Here is a 24,403-nt window from a genome sequence, read left to right as displayed (position 1 = left end):
AATGGGGCAGAAAGGCGATTCTGCCCCTCACCCCCCCGCCCAACCAGTGAAACCCCAATCTGCACCCTCCCCTTCTCAGAAATCATGGGCCCACATTTTATAAGTTTGTGGCTCAGCACCTGGCAACCTTGCAATGCCAAAAGAATACCTCTAGCAGCTATTTTCCATAATTCTGGTTGAATAGAAGTAAGTGACATTTAGAAAAGCATCATAACCAATTTTATTAGTTTTTTTATATATAAAATACAAACTTTGAAATAATAAAAAGCTTCATGGCTATTAATACATTTCAGTACAGCTTTTCTTCTAATATATTTTCTGACTGTAAAACCTTGGATTTATTAAAGTTGACTTTGTAGTTTGCCATTCAGTTTTGCAATGTTGATTCCTACTGCTCCAGTCAACGCATTAGCATCAATATTAACTAAAGCACCTCCCTATGATTTAATTCTGGCATAATTGCTTTGTAGGTTTAGAATTTGTCACTTCTGTAAGATAATTGTTTTAGTCGAATACATTTTGAGTAGGTCAGTGTAGAAAGCAGAAATAAACCAGCTTTTTACAGTTCCTATTTATTTTGTGACATTTTAGTACAAGACAACACAATATGAGAAATCCAATTTGTTACAGTATATTTCAGTCAAACTAGCCTTAATTAAAAATAACAACAGAAAATGTTGGAAAAACTCAGCAGGCCAGGCAACATCCGTGGAGAGAGAAATAGAGTTAGCGTTTCGGGTCGAAACCCTTCAACAGAACTGAGAAAAAAAGGCAGGAAATGAAAAGATTAAAAGGCCAGTTTGGGGGCTGGGAAATGGGGGAGGAGATGGAAGAACAAAAGGGAGGTGAAGAGACATTAAGAGATATTCAAGACGAGACGAGATAGTAATAGGACAAGTAAAGAGACAAAAGATGGTTCTAGATGAAGTGTGAAATGTGCTGGCAGAATGAAAGACAGCTGCCATGTGTGAAAGAAAAAAAAGGGAAAAGGCACAAACCAGAGGTGTGGATAAAAAATATATAAAAATGTAATAGGGGCCGAGGTTATGATCTGAAATTGTTGAACTCGATATTGAGTCCGGAAGGCTGTAAAGTGCCTAATCGGAAGATGAGGTGCTGTTCCTCGAGCTTACGCTGAGCTTCCGTGGAACAATGCAAGAGGCTAAGGACGGTGAGGTCCGAGTGGGAATGGAGCGGTGAATTAAAATGATAGGCGACCGGAAGCTCGGGGTCACCCTTATGGACTGAACGGAGGTGTTCTGCAAAGCGGTCACCCAATCTGCATTTGGGCTCCCCAATGTAGAGGAGACCACATCGTGAGCAGCGAATACAGTATACTAGATTGCAAGAAGTACAAGTAAATCGCTGTTTCACCTGGAAGGGGTGTTTGGGGCCCTGTACAGTGGGAAGGGGGGAGGTATAAGGGCAGGTGTTGCATCTCCTGTGCTTGCACAGGAAGGTGCCAGGCGAAGGGGAAGGAGTGCTGGGGGTGACAGAGGAGTGGACTAGGGTGTTGCGGAGGGAGCGGTCCCTACGGAATGCTGAAAGGGGAGGGGAAGATGCGTTTGGTGGTGGGATCACGTTGGAGGTGGCGGAAATGGCGGAGGATGATCCGTTGAATGTGGAGGCTGGTGGGGTGAAAGGTGAGGACAAGGGGAACCCTATCGTGGTTCCGGGAGGGAGGGGCGGGGTGAGGGCAGAAGTGTGGGAGATAGAACGGACACAGTCGAGTGCCGTGTCAACTACGGTAGAGGGGAATCCTCGGTTGAGGAAAAAGGAAGACATGTCAGAAGCACTGGTGTGGAAGGTGGCATCGTCGGAGCAGATGCGGCGGAGACGGAGAAACTGGGAGAATGGAATAGAGTCCTTACAGGAGGCGGGGTGGGAGGAAGTGTAGTCCAGGTAGCTGTGGGAGTCAGTGGGTTTGTAGTGAATGTTGGTCAATAACCTATCCCCAGAGATGGAGACGGAGAAGTCGAGGAAGGGAAGGGAAGAGTCGGAGATGGACCATGTGAAGGTGAGGGAAGGGTGGAAATTGGAGGCAAAGTGAATGAAATTGTTTAGTTCAGGGAGAGAGCAGGAAACGGCACCGATACAGTCATCAATGTACCGGAAAAAGAGGTGAGGGAGGGGACCAGAGTAGGACTGGAACAAAGAGTGTTCCACATATCCCATGAAAAGGCAGGCATAGCTAGGACCCATGTGGGTACCCATAGCAACACCTTTAATTTGGAGGAAATGAGTAGAGTCAAAGGAGAAGTTGTTCAATGTGAGAACAAGTTCAGCCAGGCGGAGGAGGGTGGTGGTGGATGGGGACTGGTTGGGCCTCTGTTCAAGGAAGAAGCGGAGCGCCCTCAGGCCATCCTGGTGGGGGATGGAGGTGTAGAGGGATTGTACGTCCATGGTGAAAAGAAGGCGGTTGGGGCCAGGAAACTGAAAACTGTTGAAGTGGCGGAGGGCGTCAGAAGAGTCGCGGATGTAGGTGGGAAGAGACTGGACAAGGGGAGAAAAGATAGATTCGAGATAGGAAGAGATAAGTTCCGTGGGGCAAGAACAGGCTGAAACGATGGGTCTACCAGGGCAGTCCTGTTTGTGGATCTTGGGAAGGAGATAGAAGCGGGCTGTGCGGGTTTGGGGAACTATGAGGTTGGTGGCCGCAGTGCGGAAGATCTCCAGAGGAGATGAGGTCAGTGACAGTGTTGGAAACGGTGGATTGATGTTGGGTAGTGGGGTCATGGTCCAGGTGGAGGTAGGAGGAGGTGTCGGAGAGTTGGTGTTCAGCTTCCACTAGGTAGAGGTTGGTTCGCCAAACAGCAACAGCACCACCCTTGTCAGCAGGTTTAATGACAATGTCGGGGTTGGATCTGAGAGAATGGAGTGCTGCAAGTTCAGAGGGAGGTAGGTTGGAGTGAGTGAGGGGAGCAGAGAAATGGAGACGGCCGATGTCACGGCGGCAGTTAGCAATGAAAAGATCTAGAGAGGGTAAGAGGCCAGGGGGAGGGGTCCAGGTAGAACGAGAATTCTGAAAGCGGGAGAAAGGGTCAGTAGTGCGGGGGGAAGACTCCTGGCCAAAGAAATGGGGCTTAATTAAACCTGATTCAGTGTGGGACAGTGTTTTATTTTAATTTTCTGGCTGCCACTAAAAGTGTTGCATGTTATATTTCTTTGGAAAACATTTTTAGGTTCCATCTGAAGTGACATAGATGTTTCCCATTGATGTGGTCTAACATCATTTATTATTCAGTTAATGAAGTAGTAGCAGAAAGCTAATGTGTGATAGAGAATTATAAACTCTTGAAGCAATAAATTTTAACCACGTCATTCAAAATAATGGGAATTCTCAGCAGCTTTTCTGTAGGTTAGGATGGAGATGACTGAATGGCACTAAATCTATTTTAAAACTGTGACATTTAAGTGGCCAATACATATTTCTTGCATGATGTACTTTCTATGAGCCTGCTGGTGCATATCCTAATGCCATATAGCCAGAGACAGTAATGTTTCCAAAATGCCTCATCAAATTGTCACGAGTTGTAACTGGAGCACACACTCGACTGGTGGTGGGCGGGGTTTGCGCTATGTCTTCCCAATGGCTCCAGCGAGAGGCCCAAACCATTTTTGTCGTCAAGCCTTATTGAAATATTTTGTGTGAGCTGCCAGCACTCAGCGGGCATGCACAAGCAGTTCGCTAGGGTAGGGGGGACAGGATGGGACGGAGAATCACTGGTGTGATTGATGTACATCAAAAAATTTGACTAATTAAAAACCCAGAAAAGGATGAATACATATAATCAGAGGAATATAAACCATTAGACTCGTCAGAAGGTAACTGAACATAAACTTGGTCATTTTCATGTAAATCTATTATAGCACTTCCTGAGGCTTGATCAACATAACCTTCTGTATAGTCATCATATGTGTACATTACAGGTTCACCATTTTTGAACAGTCCAATCCAAACATTCCCTCCTTTGACTTGTATGTGGTAAGAAAATTGATAGATGCCAGATATTTGACATGTAAATATCCCAGTTGATGGATCATAATTATTATTTTGATTGGCTAGTATTTTGTCAAAAGCTATTGGTTGTCTTGCAGGTGGAAATGATTCTGAAAGAATAGCTGTAAAAGCTGGATATGGATTCATGCCTCCTGGTGTTACATAGCCATTATAGCCTCCATATTTTCCTGGTTGTACAGTTTCTCCTGGAGGACCTGGTGGACCAGGGGGTCCAGGTGGACCTGGGGCGCCTTCTGTTCCTGGAGGGCCTGGTGGCCCATAAGTTAATTTTTCATGAAGGCTAGAGGTAATACCTGGTGGTCCAGGTGGGCCTGGAGGTCCTCGATCTCCTTTTTCTCCAGGGAATCCTGGAGGTCCAGGGAATCCAGGCGGACCTCTTGGACCATTTAGTCCAGGAGGTCCATTCAATCCAATTTCACCTGCAAATCCTGGTGGCCCTGGAGAACCTGGAAAACCGGTATCACCTGTTTTACCAGGTGGTCCAACGGGTCCTATGGTACCTTTTTGGCCAGGTGGTCCCTTTGGTCCTTCTGTACCTGGCACACCAGGTTCTCCTAGAATTCCTGATTTTCCTGGGGCACCCCCAGGGCCTACTTCACCCTTTGCCCCTGGATACCCTTGTGCACCTGTTGGTCCTGGTCCCCCTTTTGCTCCTGGTGCACCTGGTGTGCCTAGTGGACCTCTTAGACCTTGTGGCCCAGATGGACCAGAGGGCCCCATAAGTCCCGAGCTTCCTGGGTTGCCAGGTGTACCTATTTCTCCTTTCTCTCCAGGGTTTCCAGCAGGGCCTGGTGTACCAGGGTTCCCTTTAAGTCCTGGTAAACCTGGTCTTCCAAAACCAGGAAGTCCAGGTGTACCTGGTAAACCTTCTGGACCAGAAGGGCCCTTGGGTCCAGGTGGTCCTGGTAACCCAGGTGTGCCATCTGCTCCAGGCTTTCCAATTCCTGATGGTCCAGGTACTCCTGGTGGACCGCTCTGACCTGGTTCACCAGGATATCCAGGTGGACCTGCTAAGCCTTTTTCACCCTTTTCTCCTGGTGGACCAGAATGGCCAGGGGCTCCTGGTTTTCCATATCCTGCTTCACCACGGGTTCCTTGTGGCCCTGGTAGTCCTGCAGGACCTCTTTCACCTGGAGGTCCTGGAATTCCAACTCCTTTTTCTCCCCTTGAACCAATCTGACCAGGATACCCTCGTTCTCCTTTTGCTCCAGATTGTCCTGTTGCTCCTGTAGAACCTGGTGGCCCTGGTGGACCCGGTTTACCAGGAACCGACAATCCATTTGGCCCAGGATATCCTCTAGGTCCTGGCAAACCTTTCTGTCCTTGCATCCCATGAGGTCCCATGCTACCTTTTGATCCAGGAAATCCTCTTTCACCTGGATTTCCTGGTGCTCCCGCAATACCTTGTTTTCCTATGCCTGGCAGCCCTTGTGGTCCTGGCTGCCCTGGAAGACCAGCTGTTCCTGGATGTCCAATACCTGATTTTCCTGGGTATCCTGGTGGACCTGGTGGGCCACGTGGTCCTGGTGGACCTACTGGTCTGGGATGCCATCTTACTGTTAATGTTAATATAAAAAGAAGAGATCTGGTTTAGATTATGCTATTAGGAAACATCTATAATATGGAGACCAGGACTGTGCACAGTACTCCAAATGTGGTCTAACCAAGGTTTGATATAAGTTTAAAATAACTTCTCTATTTTTCAGTTCAGTCCCTCTAGAAATGACCCCCAGTGCTTGGTTTGACTCTTATGGCCTTATTAGCCTGCGTCGCTACTTTTAGTGATTTAACTACCTGTACCCTGAGATCCCTTTACTTCTCTACCCCATTCAGACTCTTATCCAAGCAGTATGTGGCCTCCTTATTCTTTCTACCAAAATGCCATCATTTAATGGCACATTTTTAATTAAGAAGTTGTTGGGAAATGAGCTAGCTATATTATTGCCTGTAAACCACATGGTGCAGGCCCAGTTAGAAAGCATTGATTTCTCAATACTCTCATTACTTCTGGGGTGGCTGTCATGGAATTTAAATGACATATAAACTTAGAGAAGGGTTTGGGACAGTAGGGAGTTGTCCTATGGTCTTGGCATATTGCGGGGAAGTACTGAGGTCCTGCAGCATTGTGGGATGGAAGATTCTGAATGTGGTAACATTGGAGAGAGTGTTAGGGTATTTGACACTCAGGAGGTATTCTGGGATGTGTCAGGACTCGGAGGAAGGAATCCTGGAGTCTAATAGCAGTAGGGGGAGAGGTAGCTGGTTCTGAATGATTAAATTAATTTGCCTACTTTCTTTCATTGGTATATTTTTCTGACAGAATTGATTGGTTTCATAACTCCTCAGTTGTTTCTTATTGATTGTTGTCAAGCTGCTTTCCTCTTGATTTGTACATTCCCTACCTCTTCAGTTTTGATTTGCCGCTTTGAGCCCATCAATAAAGAGTTTCAGAAAAATGTGTTGCTAAGTATTGTGCAAAATATTATCAGGGCCACTGACTTATGGCGATTGAATAAGTCAAATTGTATTTTTATTACAAATTACAGGAATTTTAACAATAGTTTTGGCTTTGTACTCTATGATGATGTGCATATTGTTCTGGAAACTGACTTTAGTTACTATTACACAATGTAGTTAATTTTATGCCTTTTTAAAAAACCCAAAGATACAGAGAATGATGGGAGCAAAGCTGCTCCAGATTTCAGGCTGCAGCAAGTGTGTAGTCGTAGCTCGTTTTGGGGGCCCACATGGATTGACACTGTTGGGAGGGTGGTCCTGGAGTGAGAGCATTGGAGAGGGGTGTTGCTGGTTGTGGGAGGGGCTAAAAGGATCAAAATATGAGGACAGGTTGCATAGACTAGGCTTGCATTCCCTTGAGTATAGAAGATTAAGGGGTGATCTAATTGAGGTGTTTAAGATGATTAAAGTAGTTAATAGGGTAGATAGATAGAAAGTGTGGCCGGAATGTTCTGAGGTAAGAGCGGGTGGGTTGGAGGTGTGGGGGGAAGTGAAAGTTGAAAAAATGTGAACCCCGACCCCAACCCGCCCACTTTCACCTTTCACTCAGGCGGGATGGGGGGGGGGATGGGCTGCCAAGAGGCGGGTTGGCAATTTACATATTATAATGAGGCCTGAAGCCTCTACTTTAACCTGCAGGCGGCCAGGGATCCCGGGGCTCAGGGATCCCGGGGCTCGGGATTCCCGGTGGCTGCAACGAGGCGGCCTCAGCCTTGGGGAGCAATCCTTGTGGGTCGGGAGGAGCAGGAGTGCTTCCTCCCAGCCCCCAAGCTCCCCCACCATCAGCCTGGCCTTCCCTGGGGCCGGGGTCAGACCCCCCCAGGGTCGGACCACCCACAGCCTGGAACCCCTCCCGCCCCCCCCCCCAAATCGCGGTTGGCCCCAGGGTCGGAGATCGCGACTGAGCCCCGAGGTCGGGGATCGATCTCACCCACCACCCGGGATTGGGGATCAGATCCCACCCCTCCGGGGTCGGGGAGTCGACCCCCCACCATCCTGGGCCCAGCACTTATCTGTTGCTGTGGCCTCCTTCTCCGAGATCCCCGCACTACTGGAAGCCAGCCTGTCAATCAGGCAGACTTCCGGGTGGGGAACACGCCCCTGATGTTGCACGCAAACTGTGGAGTTAACTCCACAGCGTGCTGAGAAACCTGAACTTCCAGGTTTCCCGCTGTATCCTGGGTCCCCCCACACTGTGCGGGTGGGACCTGGCAAAATCCAGCCCTATTTCTTCTGGTGGGTGGAGTCCAGAACAAGGGGGCACAACCCTAAAATTAGAGCTAGGCCGTTCAGGGTTGATGTCAGGAAGTTCTTCACACAAAGGGAAGTGGAAATTTGGATCTCTTCCCTTAAAAAGCTGTTGAGGCAAGGTCAATTGAAAATTTTAAAACTGAGTTTGATAGATTTTTGTTAGGCAAGGGTATTCAGGGATATGGAACCAAGACGGGTAAATGGAGTTGAGATACAGATCAGCCATGACCTAATTAAATGGTAGAACAGGCTTGAGAGACTGAATGGCCTACTCCTGTTCCTATAGGAGTACCAGGAGGGGTAGCAGGTTGCTGTTGATAAAAATGCAATTACAGTTTTATTTTTGTTTTGAGGTTGTTTCACGATTGCGGGTGGGGGTTGGGGCAGGGTGCTGTGGTCCTGATTAGGAAAGTTTTTTTTTAAGTTTCATCAAATGCTGACCTCACCATTACTGAACGTTCCCTTCTTCTTTCCCCCTTTCTCCACCATTGGAGACTTCCCTCTCCTTTGCAACCAGAAACAGATATGGCCTTGAAGTTGTGTGTTGGAGCTCAGAGTTTCTTAGCGAGAGGAGGTCTGGTTATGGTGGGGGGGATGTGGCTGGGTGGACAGCATGCCAGAGTAGGTTGTGGTGGAGAAGGGATTGCTTAAAAAGGGTTGCAGTTGTGAAACCGGCATTCTTTAAAATAATACTCAACTGAGCTCCGACTGGCACCCTCCTGCACAAAAGCCACACCCCAACTATTGCTGGGAACCAGTTTTAAATTTTTCGAGCGCTTTCAGCACTTTTAAAATCAGCACCGTGGAAGTGGTTATTATAGTGGGAGGTCTGTTTGCAGAAGGAGGGAAATGGCAATGGTGGGGCTTCAAGGTTGTGGTGGAAGGATTCAGTTGTAGCGGGGAGAGGCAATGGTAGAAAGGGACAGGCAGGAGAGGTGGGATTTTGGAGCTCTAAGGTGGCTTCCAGCAGCACAGAGATAAGTAGCTAACAACCCATTCACTTTGAAAGCCAAACTTGGAGGACTCATTCAGAGGGAAGTAAAATAAAATAGGTAAGTTTAATTATAATAGAAAGGCATGGGCATGATGGAACTAGGTGCAACAGGAAGTACATGTCACTTGAAAAGAAGTGCGTGCGTACACTAGATCTGTTGCTCTCCTACAATAATATCTCTGATATTGAAAGTTAATGATGGACAGCTTAATTCTGTGTGTAAAACTATCCATTTCTCACCTCTGGGGACAGTGAAAATAGACACTCGATTTTCTTCTGAGCTTTCCGAACTTCGGTCTCTGTTTTGATAACCTGTTTTGGGAAAGTCAACAAAACACTATGGAACTTTTTGATCTTTTCGTTTGTTACTTTGGGTTCATGTACAAGCACAAAAATAAAGTCGAGGAATGGCAGTTGCCACAAACTATTTTTGTATCTCCTGCAATAATTTACGCAGAAAAATGAGTTCAGTCATATTGGCCCAGATATTCCGATCGCAGGCCTCCCGCGGGCAGAGGGCTGCGATCTGGAAAAATCTGCGCCTGGACCGGAGGGTTCCCGGGAGGCGCACAGTTCCGCTGCTGGGCCTCTCCAAACTGCAAGTGTGCAGGGCCCACATATCCCAGGGGCGCAGGTAGTTCGCAGCGTCCCTGGGATCACGTTGGCCATGGGGAGCCAATCAGAGAAGGGAATCTCCCTTCATACATTTGACAGGAAGACCTGTCAAATATATGGAGATCACCCCAAAAACATAGTAAAACTTCAAATACATTTTTTTTTTAAATCACATTTTTAAAATGACTTGAAATTACATAAATTAACTATTTTAAATAAAAAATTAAGTTTTTGAAAAAAATAATTAAAGTTTTTAATGGGGCTAAAAATAAACTTACCGTTCTTTAAAAGTATTTTTTTAATGATAAATCAGTGGAAAAAATTTTCGTTTTACTTTTTTTTCAACTCTTATCCTCGTAAAAGCAGGCCTTACACCTGCTTTTACCAGGTGCAAGAATTGTAAGTGTTTTCTGCGGGCGGAGGGTCTCCAAAAAACGGAACTTTCCGCCCGCAGAGGCCCTGCTCCCGGGCAGCTGGAGGACCTGTCAGAGCTTTCTTGACAGATCGGAAATGCCGGTTTCCAGCACATGCATGCCTAAAATCGGCATTTCCAATGTCCCTACGGGTGGGTACACAGCACGTGCCCACCCGTAGGGATCGGAATATCCGGCCTAATACTGTATAAAGAAGAAATATAGTAAGGTATGAATGTAATGGCTAAGGTTTTCTCAGTTGTACACAAATAACTAATGTCATTTTAAAAGCTCTTATTTTGTACATGATTAAAAGTGGCGTAGAATTTTTGTTTAATGAAGCTAATTCTGATTTTTGTTAAAGTGTAAAAAGGACAACAGAATAAAGGCTATACTGAATTGGAATAAAAGCACAGCTAACTTGCTTGTTCAAAAAATTCACGTTCGTCACCGTAGATTCTTAACACTAGACTTTCCTCCTTAAGGTTGATCCTGAGAAGTTGCTTTGCATCACTTCTCTGGTAGAAGATTTTGCTGCAACCATATCCTCATTTTTTTGTAATTGTAATTAATTGAAGGTTTAATTGTAACCCTTGTTTTTTTTAAAAGACATTTTGTACCTGATTTTTAATCAAGCTGTACATGAATAAAAAGTAAACAGAAAATTCACAAAATGCATCCATATTTTTGATGGCTATCCTCAAAATGGGAAACTTTGTAAGCCAACCTTTGGGCACAGCTTTGAAGGTGAGAAGTAGCCAAAATGTCCTGGAATATTAAAGTTTGAATCTGATTGTTGTTTATAGAAATACATATTTACTTACAAAAGACAGGGGACCATAATAACTGTATAAAATAAACTTTTTTATTTCAATAAAACAAAGGTATTGTTGAACATTCAGTTTTCAAATATTTTGGCACTAGTCCTAAAGAAATATTTTTCTGTGGTCCAGAAACTTTTTGATGATAATTATGCATTGATGTGTTTAAGGCATCCTTGTTTTTAATTTTTTATCTTCTTAATAAAATCCATGCTTTGGGTTGAATTTAGTATAAACAGGCAAACATCTTGACCACCAACAATACCACATTAATTTAGTACTGTCTGCTTAGACTGTGAACTCAAACTCCAAGTATAGGGCTCTAACTCTCACCCTTCTGACTCGGGCAAGATTGCTACCTACTAAGCCATGCCAGCACAATATGGTAAAGATTTAAATACAGGAAACTTTGGTTTATCCGGAGGTTAACTGTCCGGAATGCTCGAGCCACCGGCAAAAATCAGGAGCCGTTTCGTTAGGTTTTTTTTCTTTTTGTTGCTTTTTTTTTCACCAGTCAGGCTCTGCAAGGTCTTGCTGAAGCTGTTGCTAAGCTACAGAGACGCTTGCAAGGTATGGCCGACTGTTTAGAAGCTGTTAGCAACAGGGTTTGTTGCCAGATACGGAGCTCAAAATCTCCGTATGTTTCAACATTAGCGCTGGTTTGTCCGGCAGTTTTGATGGGACGGCAACAGCTCGGTCCCGTCGGTGCCGGATAGCACAAAGTTTCCTGTAATAATGGTGAGCAGAAGAATGACTTGTCTCTGGCTTCCTGAAAATTGTTTAATTTCTGTTAATATTTTTTTCTTTGCACAATTTTATTAGTTAACAGGCACAGTGGAATTTAAAAAAATGCTTCTAGCCGTGCTAAATAGCTACGTCTTTCAGGCGGAAATTTTTACTGTTTTCTGCTTCTGAATTTAATTATTTTGCGGCGTTTCTACCAATTATGTGAAACCAATAGAATATTCTGAACTACAATGAGGCAAGCATACTCTCAAGTTAAGCTTGAAAGGACTATAAAGTACAATGTTACATTTTCACAATGACAACAGATGGTCAATATTTGCCATTTACATAAAAAATTGTATTGAAGTAGGTTTTAAATATTCTGCAGTATACTTTATTTGAGTAAATTTATTTTTCTTTATTGGAGCACGTTACTTTAATTGGCAGTGACATTTAAAAAAACCAATTGGGATACCTCGGTGAAAGGCTAAGGTCCATCGTCCAGGCTGGAACCAAGATTGAAGAGGGTAGGATAAAAGATGAGATAAATCAAGTAGCAGTGATTAGGTGATGCCAACAGCAGTTAGAACAACTACTGCCAGAGAAACAATGGACTATTTTAAATTAGGAGGATCCTTAAAAATCTCATGGGTGTCTTAAGTTTCAGCACAATTATTTTTAGTTTCTTTATTGTGAATATACCATATCAGTTTATTTTATATAAAATTACAGCCAAGAGAATTTTCAATTTTTTTTGGTGATTTTGTTTGTCCCTATTCTCCTTCTGGCCTATTGTTTTATCAATAGCTATTTGCTGACTGCTGATTTTTCATTGGTAGTTTTCAAACCTACTTAGTATTTATTGACTGGTAGGTTCCCTGTTTGTTTAGTTCAGATTTGTTATTGTTTATGAACATAACATTTGAGTCAGTGAAGTGCAGAGTGGCATACACTTCGAGTGTGACACTTTTGAGTTGTGACAGTTCTGAGATATGGTTGGCATGTGCTGGACTCGAGACTTTTACTTTTATAGATCACAATTATAAATGATGGTATTTGAAAAATCCAGCTGTGCAGTGTATGAAGTTTATCTTCTCCTTTAGTAGTTACAACTATTGATATTTAGTGGAAATGAGAGAACAATGTTCAAACTACACTTCTCTTTAAGCCTGCACAATAAGCATATACAAACATTCTGAAAACTATTTAATGTGTTGGCATTGGTTCTTAACAATGTGGAATTTGCTGTTTTCCTTTTCTTTTAGAATTGCTTTCTGTCCCTCTTTCAGTTTCTCATGTTGCGCACATTTTTTTAAGTGGTAAGCTAGATCCATGCCTCTTTTGCTAGCTGCCAATAAATACATAAATGTCTCACCCGATCCTTTCACCCTTGTGAAGTGTCTCACCTCTGTTCTGTACCTTCCCCTTGATGGCATGGCAGGCATTGAGAACTTGCTGTACGAGGATTCATGTGAAACTACCTACTTGTATAGGTAACCATTACACTGTCTGTGTGGAGTTTGCACATTCTCCCCGTGTTTGCATGGGTTTCCTCCGGGTGCTCCGGTTTCCTCCCACAGTCCAAAGATGTGCGGGTTAGGTTGATTGGCTATGATAAATTGACCCTTAGTGTTAGGGGGATTAAATATGTGGGGTTATGGGGATAGGGTGGGATATGTGTTGGTGTAGGGGTTACGGGGATCGGGTGGGATATGTGTCGGTGCAGGCTCGATGGGCCGAAATGGCCTTTATCTGCACTGTGGGGTTACTGTGATTTCTGTGATACTGTACTGCACTGCCATGCTGCTCTGTGCAGTAAACATTGCATGGTATCAATCAGTTGCATGAATAGAGGATACATAATGAGGGACTGACCATTTAACTTTATATCCTGCATGGAGGCTGCCAAAAGTAACAATGTGTTATGGCCAACACCATAGTCCATGGCCACTTATCACATATTCTGTTTATACCGTGTGTTAGCTAAGTAATTAAAAAGCAATGTTAGGTGTAGAAATTTAATTTTAAGTGGGAATTTAACTAACATGAAGTTTTCAGTGTGTTGATGTCACTGAAATTTTTTTTTCCCTCAGTGTTTTGTTCTCAGTTGTAGCATTGTGTACAGGAAAACCTCGTCGGCCTGGAATTTCCTGAAAACTTCACCGAAACAACGGCATAAGTACGGCTTAATACCGATTTTCAGTGCAAAAGATCGAGGAAATTCAGGCTTAAGTGACTTCCTTGATACTTTGCGCTGATTCTGTGAAGCCTTCGCTGAACCCCTCTGCCATTCATTAACATAGCTCCGCACCCATGCAAAAGTGTAGCTCACATGAATTTCCTGAATTTATGCTAGTTCTGAACGGGCTGTATATTTTAGGAGCAATGGGATGCAGCCATATTTCTGGTGTTTAATGCAATTTTTCCTCCCCACTGAGACCTACTGTTTTTTTTCTGTATCTTTGAATGCATCTTTATGGCATCAGAGTGATTTGCATTCAAAATTGAAAAACTTCCATGGTTACATTTTCTTTAAAATGCTGTGCTTAATTTGTATAAATGATGGTCTGAAGGCTTCAACTGTTATTTTTCATGTATAAAGAGGGACTTAAAGAAGGAATATAGCACAAGTTCTACACGTTCCTCAGGCCCCGATGTTTTATGCTGTTTTTTACATTTCGGCGTATACTAATGAGATTCTGAGGAAATTTTGGGATAACTCACCGACAGGAAGATCGGCGTCAAATTCTCGGTAAAATCCGGGCCATCATGTATCATATAATGTAGCCTCGTAGCGGAAGTTAACTGGCATAGTGGCAGTGCAGACTTTTAGAATATTGCTTTCCATAATGTGCTTGACTATTAGATCATTGGACATTTGACGTATACGGTTGTAGACTTATCTGTTTTTCTCCAAAAAGGGGTAAATTAGTGCATATTATATATCAAGGTATGATAGGAATACTGTGCTATCTGTAGCACAGTGAGACACTTAGGGATGCAAAGAATTTCTTCAAATAAATTTTGATAATTGTTGAGGATATGTAACCTATACTAGAACATAATATCGGTTTATCATAGTTTTCAATTTTTTAAAACTTTTTTTCAATCTTTATAGGACATATAAAGAGACAATTCTAAATGAACAGTTGCTAAGTAACTATTTGTTAAGTGTCTGGAAAGTTATTAAATTCCTCTTCCATTCATTTGTGCTCCTTGAACAACTTTGGCTGTAACTTACTGTTATGCAAATATGTTTAGGCTAGTTTTCACCTTCTATTCTGGTTGAAATTATTAAGCCACCTTCCTCACTGTGCCTTACTTTATTTAAACATGGCCACTTTGTCAATAGTGCCACTCTTCCATGGACCATATATAACAACAAATTGCATTTATATAGCACCTTTAACATAGTAAAACGTCCCAAGGCCCTTCACAGGAGAATTAGCAAACAAAATTTGACACCAAGCCACATAAGATATTAAGAAAGGCAGGTAGATTTTAAGGAGTGTCTTAAAAGAGGAGAGAGAGGTAGAGAGGTTTAAGGAGGCAATTCCAGAGCTCAGGGCCAGCAACCAATATTGAAGTGATGAAAATTGAGGATGGGCAAGAGAGTCATAGAATGGTTAAAGCACAGAAGAAGGTCATTCGGCCCGTCGAGCCCGTGCCAGCTCTCTGCAAGGGCACTTCAGCTAATCCCACTCCCCCTGCCCTTTCCCCGGTACTTATCCAACTCCCTTTTGAAAGCTGTGATTGGGTCTGCTTCCACCACCCTTTCAGGCAGTGCATTCCAGATCCTAACCACTCGCTGACTAAAAAAGTTTTTTCTTATGTTGCCTTTGGTTCTTTTGCCAATCACCTTAAATCTGTGCCCTCTGATTCTCGACCCCTCTGCCAATGGGAACAGTTTTTCTCTATCTGCTCTGTCCAGACCCCTCATGATTTTGAACCCCTCTATCAATCTTCTCTGCTCTAAGGAGAACAACCCCAGCTTCTCCAGTCTATCCATGCAACTGAAGTCCCTCATCGCTGGAATAATTCTCGTAAATCTTTTTTGCACCCTCTTTAAGGCTTTCACATCTTTTGTAAAAGGGGGGTGCCCAGAATTGGTCACAATACTCCAGTTGAGGCCGAACCAGTGTTTCATACAGGTTCCTCATAATTTCCACGCTTTTGTACGCTATACCTCTATTCATGAAGCCTAGGATTCCGTAAGCTTTTTAAACTGTTTTCTCAAACTGCCCTGCCACCTTCAATGATTTGTGCACATATACCCCTAGGTCTCTCTGTTCATGCACCCCCTTTAGGATTGTACCCTTTAGTTTATATGTCCTGTCCTCATTCTTTCCACCAAAATGTATCACTTCACACTTTTCTGCGTTAAATTTCATCTGCCACGTGTCCGTCCATTCCACCAGCCTGTCTATGTCTTCTTGAAGTCTATCACTCTCCTTCTCACTGTTCACTATACTTCCAAGTTTTGTGTCACGTGCAAAGTGGCCAGAATTGGAGGAGCGCAGAGATCTAGGAGGGTTGTAGGGCTGGAGGAGATTATAGAGATAGGGTGGGGCAAGGCCATGGAGGGATTTGAAAACAAGGATGAGAATTTTAAAATTGATGCGTTGCTAGACCGGGAGCCAATGTAGATCAGCGAACACACAAACTTTAACCTCCTCAAAAGAAAGCTGTCTTCAGAAGTGCTCTCAATTCCAAAAATATCCAAAAGCTCCAGAATTTTTATTTAACCTCTTATTTCCACTATTCAACATTAGCCATCTGCTCCTCACAGACAACCACACACCCCTTTCCCGCCTCCCCCTTTCTGGCACCGGCAGCACGGTAATCACTGTTTTGCTGCAGCTTTTTAAAAACTATTTTCACTGGAATTCAAACTGGTAAGTTTACAATACCGTGAAAATAATGTTTTGTACAGCCACTAATTTATTTTGAATTTTATTGTGATTTCTGCCTTGTGATCTATCAGACATTTCTTAAACAAGAATGAACCGCATTAGATGGTTGTTTTTTTCATCATATGTTGTGTCATCTGCAAACACCCACAAATAACCATGCATTTACTGACGATGACTGTTGCAGTTTCTGGGAAAGTATTCACCAGTTTAGCTGGAGATCATCCATGTTCTCAAGGTTTAAATAAGCCATGATGATGACAGTGCCTGTGGAATAGCTAATGTTTTGTGACTTGCATGATGAGTGCACAGTTGTTTATAATACATGAATTGCATAGTCCTTATATACTGAATAAAAGTAAACTGTTTTTCCTACAGAAATCCTGATCCATAATCATAATGCCCCATGGTTTGTGGTATGGCATTTTATTTATTTATTTATTTATTTTATTCTGTTGTCTGCACTCAGAGGCAATTTCAGTTAAGATAGCACTAGATCTGGATTTGATGGAGCAGTGCACCAGCATGTTGTGCCAGCGATTAGTTGGCTGCAAGTTTGTACAGGAGTGTACTAGTCTCACCTGGTTGTCTGGGGAGCTTGTGAAGCATTCTCCTTTGGGAGGGACAGAAAATTGAAGAGCACGTCAACCTGTGCCCTTCCTTTGCATTCCATGCTGTCTGGAAAAGTGCAACAGCAGAGGCATGAATGGATTGTCTGCCCACTTTAGAAGAGTGATGCATGATGTGGGACCTTACATGGAGAACATTGAAAAACAAGGTGGGGGGAGGAGGAATATGAATATTAAACATTAGTTGTCTTAACTTCAGTTCAGACTAAAATGAAAACAGTAACAAAAGTCTGAAGTACATGGAGAGCTGCCCCATGTCGTCTGTCGAGTTGGATTATCCTGTTTATTGAAACTCACAATGATCACAACATGAACACTTACCAGTTGGATTATGTGCATTATTATATCTATAATATCCAAGTCCATTGACCAAGGTAACAGACAATAGCAACAGAAGTGCACCACTCTCTCTTGGAGCCATGTTTGTAGTTCAGATCTGCAAAGTATTGATAGAATTTTTTCTGAACAGTGATAGAAAGGAAGATATGAAGGACTACAATGATTTTAAATCTACAGTGGCACTGTGCTGCAAGGGTAAAATTATTGGCAAAACGTAGACTATCAACAACAACATATTACTCTGTATAAACTATGAAACATAGTATTAATCTTTAAAAATATCTGAAAGATTAAGATCATTTAATTTTAAAACATCATTTAAGTCTTCACACTATACCTTGTATAACAGTAGTTTGTCAGTATATTAAGTATATAGTCCACATTTAAGCAGGGTGCCAGTGCCTCAACGTGCCGTTAATAAATGGTATATAAAATACTGTACAAGCAGAATGACAATTAAAGTTTGACCTCATGCTAATCATAATTCAATTTGAAATTCAAACATACCAACATATTTTACCTCCAAAATCTTGCTTTAGTGTAGTCTCCCAATAATTTATCCTCCGAAATAGTGGAGTATCTGATGAAGAAGTGTTTTCAAAAACAATACATGTTGCTATTTATATATGAGAAAGCTTACTCACACAACAGTAGATTCTAGGGCTCCTCCTTTCAATTGCAAGTACCAATTATGCTGTTTCATTTTTCACATTGACAAGTTGTATCAGGTTAGTGGTTTCTTGTGGTTTGAGTTGCCTTGCCTTCTTTGGCATTGCTCTCCTCATGCAGTTTCAAATGCAAATGTTGAACAGATTTTTGAATTGGGTTTTAAAAGGCTTGCATGATTTGTTTTTGATTTGTTTGGATTTAGAAATCTGACATATAAAAAACAAGTGAACAATGTTGCAAAGCTGCGTTATTAATCTTGTTCTTGTATAATTGTGGTTTCAACATTTATGAGCTACCCATACAGAAGTTCTACATCAGCTGATCATATTTGGGTGGTAAATTTCTCTGGCACTTAGTTCCTGGATTTGCAGCAACATGGTGATTATATGTTTAAAAAAAAGGACAAGAATAAGAAACATAAAGAACAGAATGCCATATGGCATTCTTTACATGTGTTGTACAATGTAGAGCAGTGCTGGATGGAGTGCATCAAAAATAACAGTGAGAGATATATATTGCAGAAAATAATGGGTGCTGAGAGTCACAAATATATTCCTTCAGTGACATTAACAATAATGTATGATTGGTATCAATAATTCTTGAATCAATGATAAAATAACACACAAGACATATGAGATTGGTTACAATTGGAATAATTTAAATATATGCAGATAGTAAGAAACAGCCTGAGTTCTGATCCTGCAGTTTGCAACATAATTAAAGCTCTGGGGTGAGATTATTTTCTTCTGACTATTCTGACATTTTTTTATTATGACATTTTAATAATCATATGTTGTGATGATTGTAGAAGTGCATCAGCATAGAAATATATATCCACACATATTAGTATAAAATAAGCACACATACTCTCTTATATTAAAATGAAGTCTGGAACTGTTTCAACAGGCCAAAATGGCTTCACACAGTATAACATAAGGGGAAATAACAACAGAAAATGCTGGAAAAACTCAGCAAGTCAGGCAACATCCGTGGAGAGAAATTTGAGTTGACGTTTCGGGTTTGACCCTTCTTCAAAACTGGAGAGAAAAGGAACTAGATCGAAGGCAGGGCTGCGATCGGACAAAAGAATTAAAGAACCAAAAGAAGTAAAAGAGATTAGAAGCTAGACGAGATGGTAATAGGCTGTGATTAGGTGTAAAGTGTACTGGCAGGGCAAAAGATAGCTGCCAGGTGTGAGAGAGAAACAAAAGGAAAGGGGGGGGGGGAAAGGAAAGGAGTGGAAAAATATAAGTGAAAATGAAATGGGGGCCGAGGTTATGATCTGAAATTGTTGAACTCGATATTGAGACCGGAAGGCTGCGAGTTCAACAATTTCAGATCATAACCTCGGCCCCTATTTCATTTTCACTTATATTTTTCCACTCCTTTCCTTTCCCCCCCCCCCCCCCCCTTTCCTTTTGTTTCTCTCTCACACCTGGCAGCTATCTTTTGCCCTGCCAGTACACTTTACACCTAATCACAGCCTATTACCATCTCGTCTAGCTTCTAATCTCTTTTACTTCTTTTGGTTCTTTAATTCTTTTGTCCGATCGCAGCCCTGCCTTCGATCTAGTTCCTTTTCTCTCCAGTTTTGAAGAAGGGTCAAACCCGAAACGTCAACTCAAATTTCTCTCCACGGATGTTGCCTGACTTGCTGAGTTTTTCCAGCATTTTCTGTTGTTATTTCGGATTTCCAACATCTGCAGTATTTTGCTATCATAACATAAGGGGAAACGGGCAGGCCCATATTAGGAAGCGGTTTAAGGAAGAGGATGTGATTCCTTTGTAGCTTGCAGGCTAAGCAGTTCCAGTAAACAAGATAAGCTTAGCAGAACAAAAAGCATGATAACCGAAGGACATGTACTGTAAACATTCATATGAATGTCCAGAACCAAAGTGAGAGACAAACCGTCTCCATTGTATAAAATTAATTAACTTTATCTAAAGGTATTCCTGCATCATGACTTTTGATTATCTATTGGCTAACCTTATCTTAAGACACCGAGGCTCTGCTGACCCTTTAGTCATCTTCTTGTTGACCTTAAACATTCCTTACTCATCTCTTTTTAATGTTATTAATTGTGTCTCTCAATACTATACCATGTGATAAAAGGTTTTGATCTTTGTGTATAAAAAGAGGTGTTTTTGTCCATGTATTCGGAGAAGTCACGATAGCCTTTGCCTACGTGATTGCTCCCCTTGCTAGCAAGTAGTTAAATAAAGTCTGCCTTTGACGATCACTTTGTTTCACAGAGTCTTATTGAACAGTCGAAACTTCGACATGATGTCACTGAAATGTTAAATTTCATGCGCTACAATTAGGAGATTAAAGCAGTTTAATCTGCAGTGGATTACTGTGAAATATGATTCACATAAAGTTTGGGTGATATAAACGTTAGAAGTGAATCGCAGGAGGAAAAATGAACTATGTATCGATGTCATTAAATGTTAAGGTAGTTAACAGTCTTAAAACTTACTGCTGAGTAAGATAGTCTTTATAAAGATGCCAAGGTTCTGGTGGAACCTGAGACAGTGGCCGGGGAAGGGGTGGAACACAGGAGCAGGATTAGACCCTCGAGCCTGTTCCGTCATTCAGTCAGATAATGGCTAATCTGCATCTCAACTTCATTTTTCCGCCTTTGCTCCATACCCTTTGATACCCTACCTAACAAAAATCTATCGATCTCAGTCTTGAAAATTTCAATTGACCCAGCATCCACAGCATTTTGGGGGAGAGCATTCCAGATTTGTGAAAAAGTGCTTCTTGGTTTCACTCTAAATGGCTTAGTTTTAATTTTAAGGTTGTATGTCCTTGTTCTGGATGCACCCTCCAGAGGAAATACTTTCTCTGTATCTACCCTATTGAATCTTTTTTATCATTTTAAACATAATTAGATCACCCCCCCCCACCCCGCCCAACCATCTAAACTTACAAGCCAAGTTTATGTATGCTACCTAAACCAATTTAACCCTTTAAGTCATGGTATCATTCTGGTGAATCTATGCTGTTCCCTATCCAAGGCCAATATATCTTTCCTGAGGTTTGGTGCCAGAAATTGAATGCAACACTCCCAATGAGATCTGACCATGGCTCGATAACAGAATCATCATTTCCTCCCCTTTGCATTCCAGCCCCTTTGAGATAAAGACAATATTCCATTAACTTTTTTGTACCTGTGTACTAGCTTTGAGTGATTTGTGTGCCTGGAACCCCAAATCCTTTTGCCCCTCCACAGTTCTCGGTGTCACAACTCACCATGAAGAAAATATTCTGATTTGTCTTTCTTAGATCGAAAGTGTATGACCTCATACTTCCCCACATTAAACTCCATCTGCCAATGTTCTGCCCACTCACTTAATCTGTCTATGTCCCTTTGTAACTTCCTGTTCTCATCTACACAACTTACTTTGTCTCTGAACTTGGTGTCATCTTCAAACTTGAATATACAACTATATATTTCTTAATCCAAGTCATTGTTATATATGGTGAGAAGCTGAGGCCCCAGTACAGATCCCTGGGGAACACGATTTGTCGCATCCCGCCAATCAGACAACATTCTCTTTATCTCACCTCTGTTTCCTACCTCCCAACCAATTACCAACCCATGTTGCTTTTATTTTTGTAGACATGACCTACCCTATCACAAATCCATGCTGATTCCCTTCGATCAGCTTATATTTGTCCAGGTGCCCAGTCACTCTGTCCATGATGACAGATTCCAGTAACTCCTTCACATAGTTCAATGCTCTCTCGGCACCTCTAATTACTTTCTTTGTATCCCTTTGCTGCATTTTATAGCTTTCCCAAGCTGTTTGATTTCCACTTTTCCTTGCATTTGCGTAAGCCTTTTCTTATACCTAGATACTGTCTCTCACCTAATTTGTTGACCATTGTTGTTTAATTGGATAAGTGAACCTTTTGCCTTTTAGGGGTGTGGACTCGTTTTGTAACGTACCAAATACTTCTTTGAATACTTTCCACTGTTTGTCTGTAAAACAACAACAACTTGTATTTATATAGCACCTTTTATTATGTAATGAGAAAGGATTAATTAACAATCTTGTTGTGCGAGGCCCCTTGGGTCAGAGCGATCATAATATGATAGAATTCTTCATTAAGATGGAGAATGAAGTAGCTGACTCAGAGACTCGGGTCCTGAATTTAAATAAAGGAGACTACGAAGGTATGAGGTGCGAATTGGGTAGGATTGATTGGGGAATGTCACTCAAAGGGATGACGGTGGATGGGCAATGGCAAATATTTAAAGATCGCATGGATGAACTACAGAATTTGTTCATCCCAGTTTGGCATAAAAATAAAACAAAAAAGGTGACTCAACCGTGGCTAACAAGGGAAATTAGGGACAGCATAAGGTCCAAGGAGAGGACATATAAATTGGCCAGAAAAAGCAGTAAACCTGAGGATTGGGAACAGTTTAGGATTCAACAAAGGAGGACAAAGGGATTAATTAAGAGGGGGAAAATAGAGTAGGAGAGTAAGCTTGCAGGGAACATAAAAACTGACTGTAAAAGTTTTTATAGATATGTGAAGAGAAAAAGATTGGTGAAGTCAAGCGTAGGTCCCTTGCAGTCAGAATCAGGGGAATTTATAATGGGGAACAAAGAAATGGCAGACCAATTAAATACATATTTTGGTTCTGTCTTCACAAAGGAGGACAAAAATAACCTCCCAGAGATGTTGGGGAACATAGGGTCTAATGACAGGGAGGAACTGATCAAAATCAGTATTTATAGGGAAATGGTGTTAGGGAAATTGATGGGATTGAGGGCCGATAAATCCCCAGGGCCTGATAATCTACATCCTAGGGTACTTAAGGAAGTGGCCCTAGAAATAGTAGATGCATTGCTGGTCATCTTCCAAAATTCGATAGACCCTGGAACAGTACCCATGGATTGGCGGGTAGCTAATGTTACCCCACTGTTCAAAAAGGGTTGTAGAGAGAAAACGGGGAATTACAGACCGGTAAGCCTGACATCGGTAGTGGGAAAATGCTAGAGTCCATTATAAAGGATGTAATAGCAGAGCACTTGGAAAAAAGTGACCGGATCGGACAAAGTCAACATGGATTTACAAAAGGTAAATCATGCTTGTCTAATCTACTGGAATTTTTTGAGGATGTAACTGGTAAAATAGATGAGGGAGAACCAGTGGATGTGGTGTATTTGGATTTTCAAAAGGCTTTCGATAAGGTCCTGCATAAGAGATTAGCGTATAAAATTAAGGCACATCGGATTGGGGGCAAGGTATTGACTTGGATAGAGAACTGGTTGGCAGACAGAAAGCAAAGAGTTGGAATAAACGGGTCTTTTTCCGAGTGGCAGGCAGTGACTAGTGGGGTGCCGCAGGGATCGGTCCTTGGACCCCAGCTATTCACAATATATATTAATGATCTGGACGAGGGAACTAGATGTAATATCTCCAAGCTTGCAGACGACACAAAGCTGGGTGGGCGTGTGTGCTGCGAGGAGGATGCCGAGAAACTGCAGGATAATTTGGACAGGTTGGGTGATTGGGCAGAAGCATGGCAGATGCAATATAACGTGGATAAATGCGAGGTTATCCACTTTGGTGTCAAAAACAGGAAGGCAGATTATTATCTGAATGGCAATAGATTGGGAGAAGGGGAAGTGCAACGAGACCTGGGTGTCCTTGTGCACCAATTGTTGAAAGTAAGCATGCAGGTGCAGCAGGCTGTTAAGAAGGCAAATGGTATGTTGGCCTTCGTAGCGAGAGGGTTTGAGTACAGGAACAAGGATGTCTTGCTGCAGTTGTACAGGGCCTTGGTGAGACCACATCTTGAGTATTGTGTGCAGTTTTGGTCGCCTTATCTGAGGAAGGATGTTCTTGCTATGGAAAGAATGCAGCGAAGATTCACCAGGCTAATACCTGGGATGGCAGGAATGACGTACGAGGAGAGATTGGGTCGATTGGGCTTGTACTCGCTGGAGTTTAGAAGAATGAGAGGGGATCTCATCGAAACTTATAAAATTCTAACAGGACTAGACAGACTAGATGCTGGAAGGATGTTCCCGATGGTCAGGGAGTCCAGAACCAGGGGTCACAGTCTAAGAATAAGGAGTAAGCCATTTAGGACAGAGATGAGGAGGAATTTCTTCACCCAGAGAGTGGTGAACCTGTGGAATTCTCTACCAAAGAAGGCAGTAGAGGCCAATTCATTAAATATATTCAAGAAGGAGTTGGATATATTTCTTAAGGCTAAAGGGATCAAGGGATATGGGGAGGAAGCAGGGACAGGGTACTGAATTTGGATGATCAGCCATGATCTCATTGAATGGCAGAGCAGGCTCGAGGGGCCAAATGGCCTACTCCTGCTCCTATCTTCTATGTTTCTATGTTTTTTAATGTAGTAAAATATCCCAAGGCACTTCACAGGAGTATTATAAGACAAAATATTTGACACCGTTCCACATAAGGAGGAATTAGGGCAGATGATCAAAAGCTTGTTCAAAGAGGTA

General features: G+C 42.3%; 1 protein-coding gene across 1 annotated transcript; it reads right to left on the bottom strand.

Moving 5' to 3' along the window:
• Positions 1–202: 202 nt before the first annotated feature.
• On the bottom strand, positions 203–17,464 carry LOC147112755 (uncharacterized). The gene is made up of 3 exons (XM_085997359.1): positions 17,219–17,464; positions 9,024–9,095; positions 203–5,577 (listed from the first exon to the last, which is right to left on the bottom strand). The coding sequence occupies exons 1-3, from the start codon at positions 17,316–17,318 to the stop codon at positions 3,743–3,745; spliced, it is 2,007 nt and encodes a 668-aa protein (XP_085853485.1). The 5' UTR covers positions 17,319–17,464; the 3' UTR covers positions 203–3,742.
• Between the last annotated feature and the right edge of the window lie 6,939 nt (positions 17,465–24,403).

Source organism: Somniosus microcephalus, chromosome 9 (genome assembly GCF_052327205.1).
Source record: "Somniosus microcephalus isolate GS21.2 chromosome 9, FLI_Smic_1.0, whole genome shotgun sequence".
Lineage (NCBI taxonomy): Eukaryota > Metazoa > Chordata > Chondrichthyes > Squaliformes > Somniosidae > Somniosus > Somniosus microcephalus.
The sequence above is the reverse complement of the archived record's forward strand: the minus strand, read 5'-3'. Positions and strand labels throughout refer to the sequence as shown.

Bases quoted from the DNA above. Each gene is read 5' to 3' on its own strand.
- LOC147112755 (XM_085997359.1), bottom strand. From the start codon at position 17,318: ATGGCTCCAAGAGAGAGTGGTGCACTTCTGTTGCTATTGTCTGTTACC. The intron at 9,096-17,218 runs GTAAGTGTTCAT...TTCCCAAAACAG, and splicing joins TAATGCACATAATCCAACTG to GTTATCAAAACAGAGACCGA. The intron at 5,578-9,023 runs GTGAGAAATGGA...TAACATTAACAG, and splicing joins TATTTTCACTGTCCCCAGAG to TAAGATGGCATCCCAGACCA.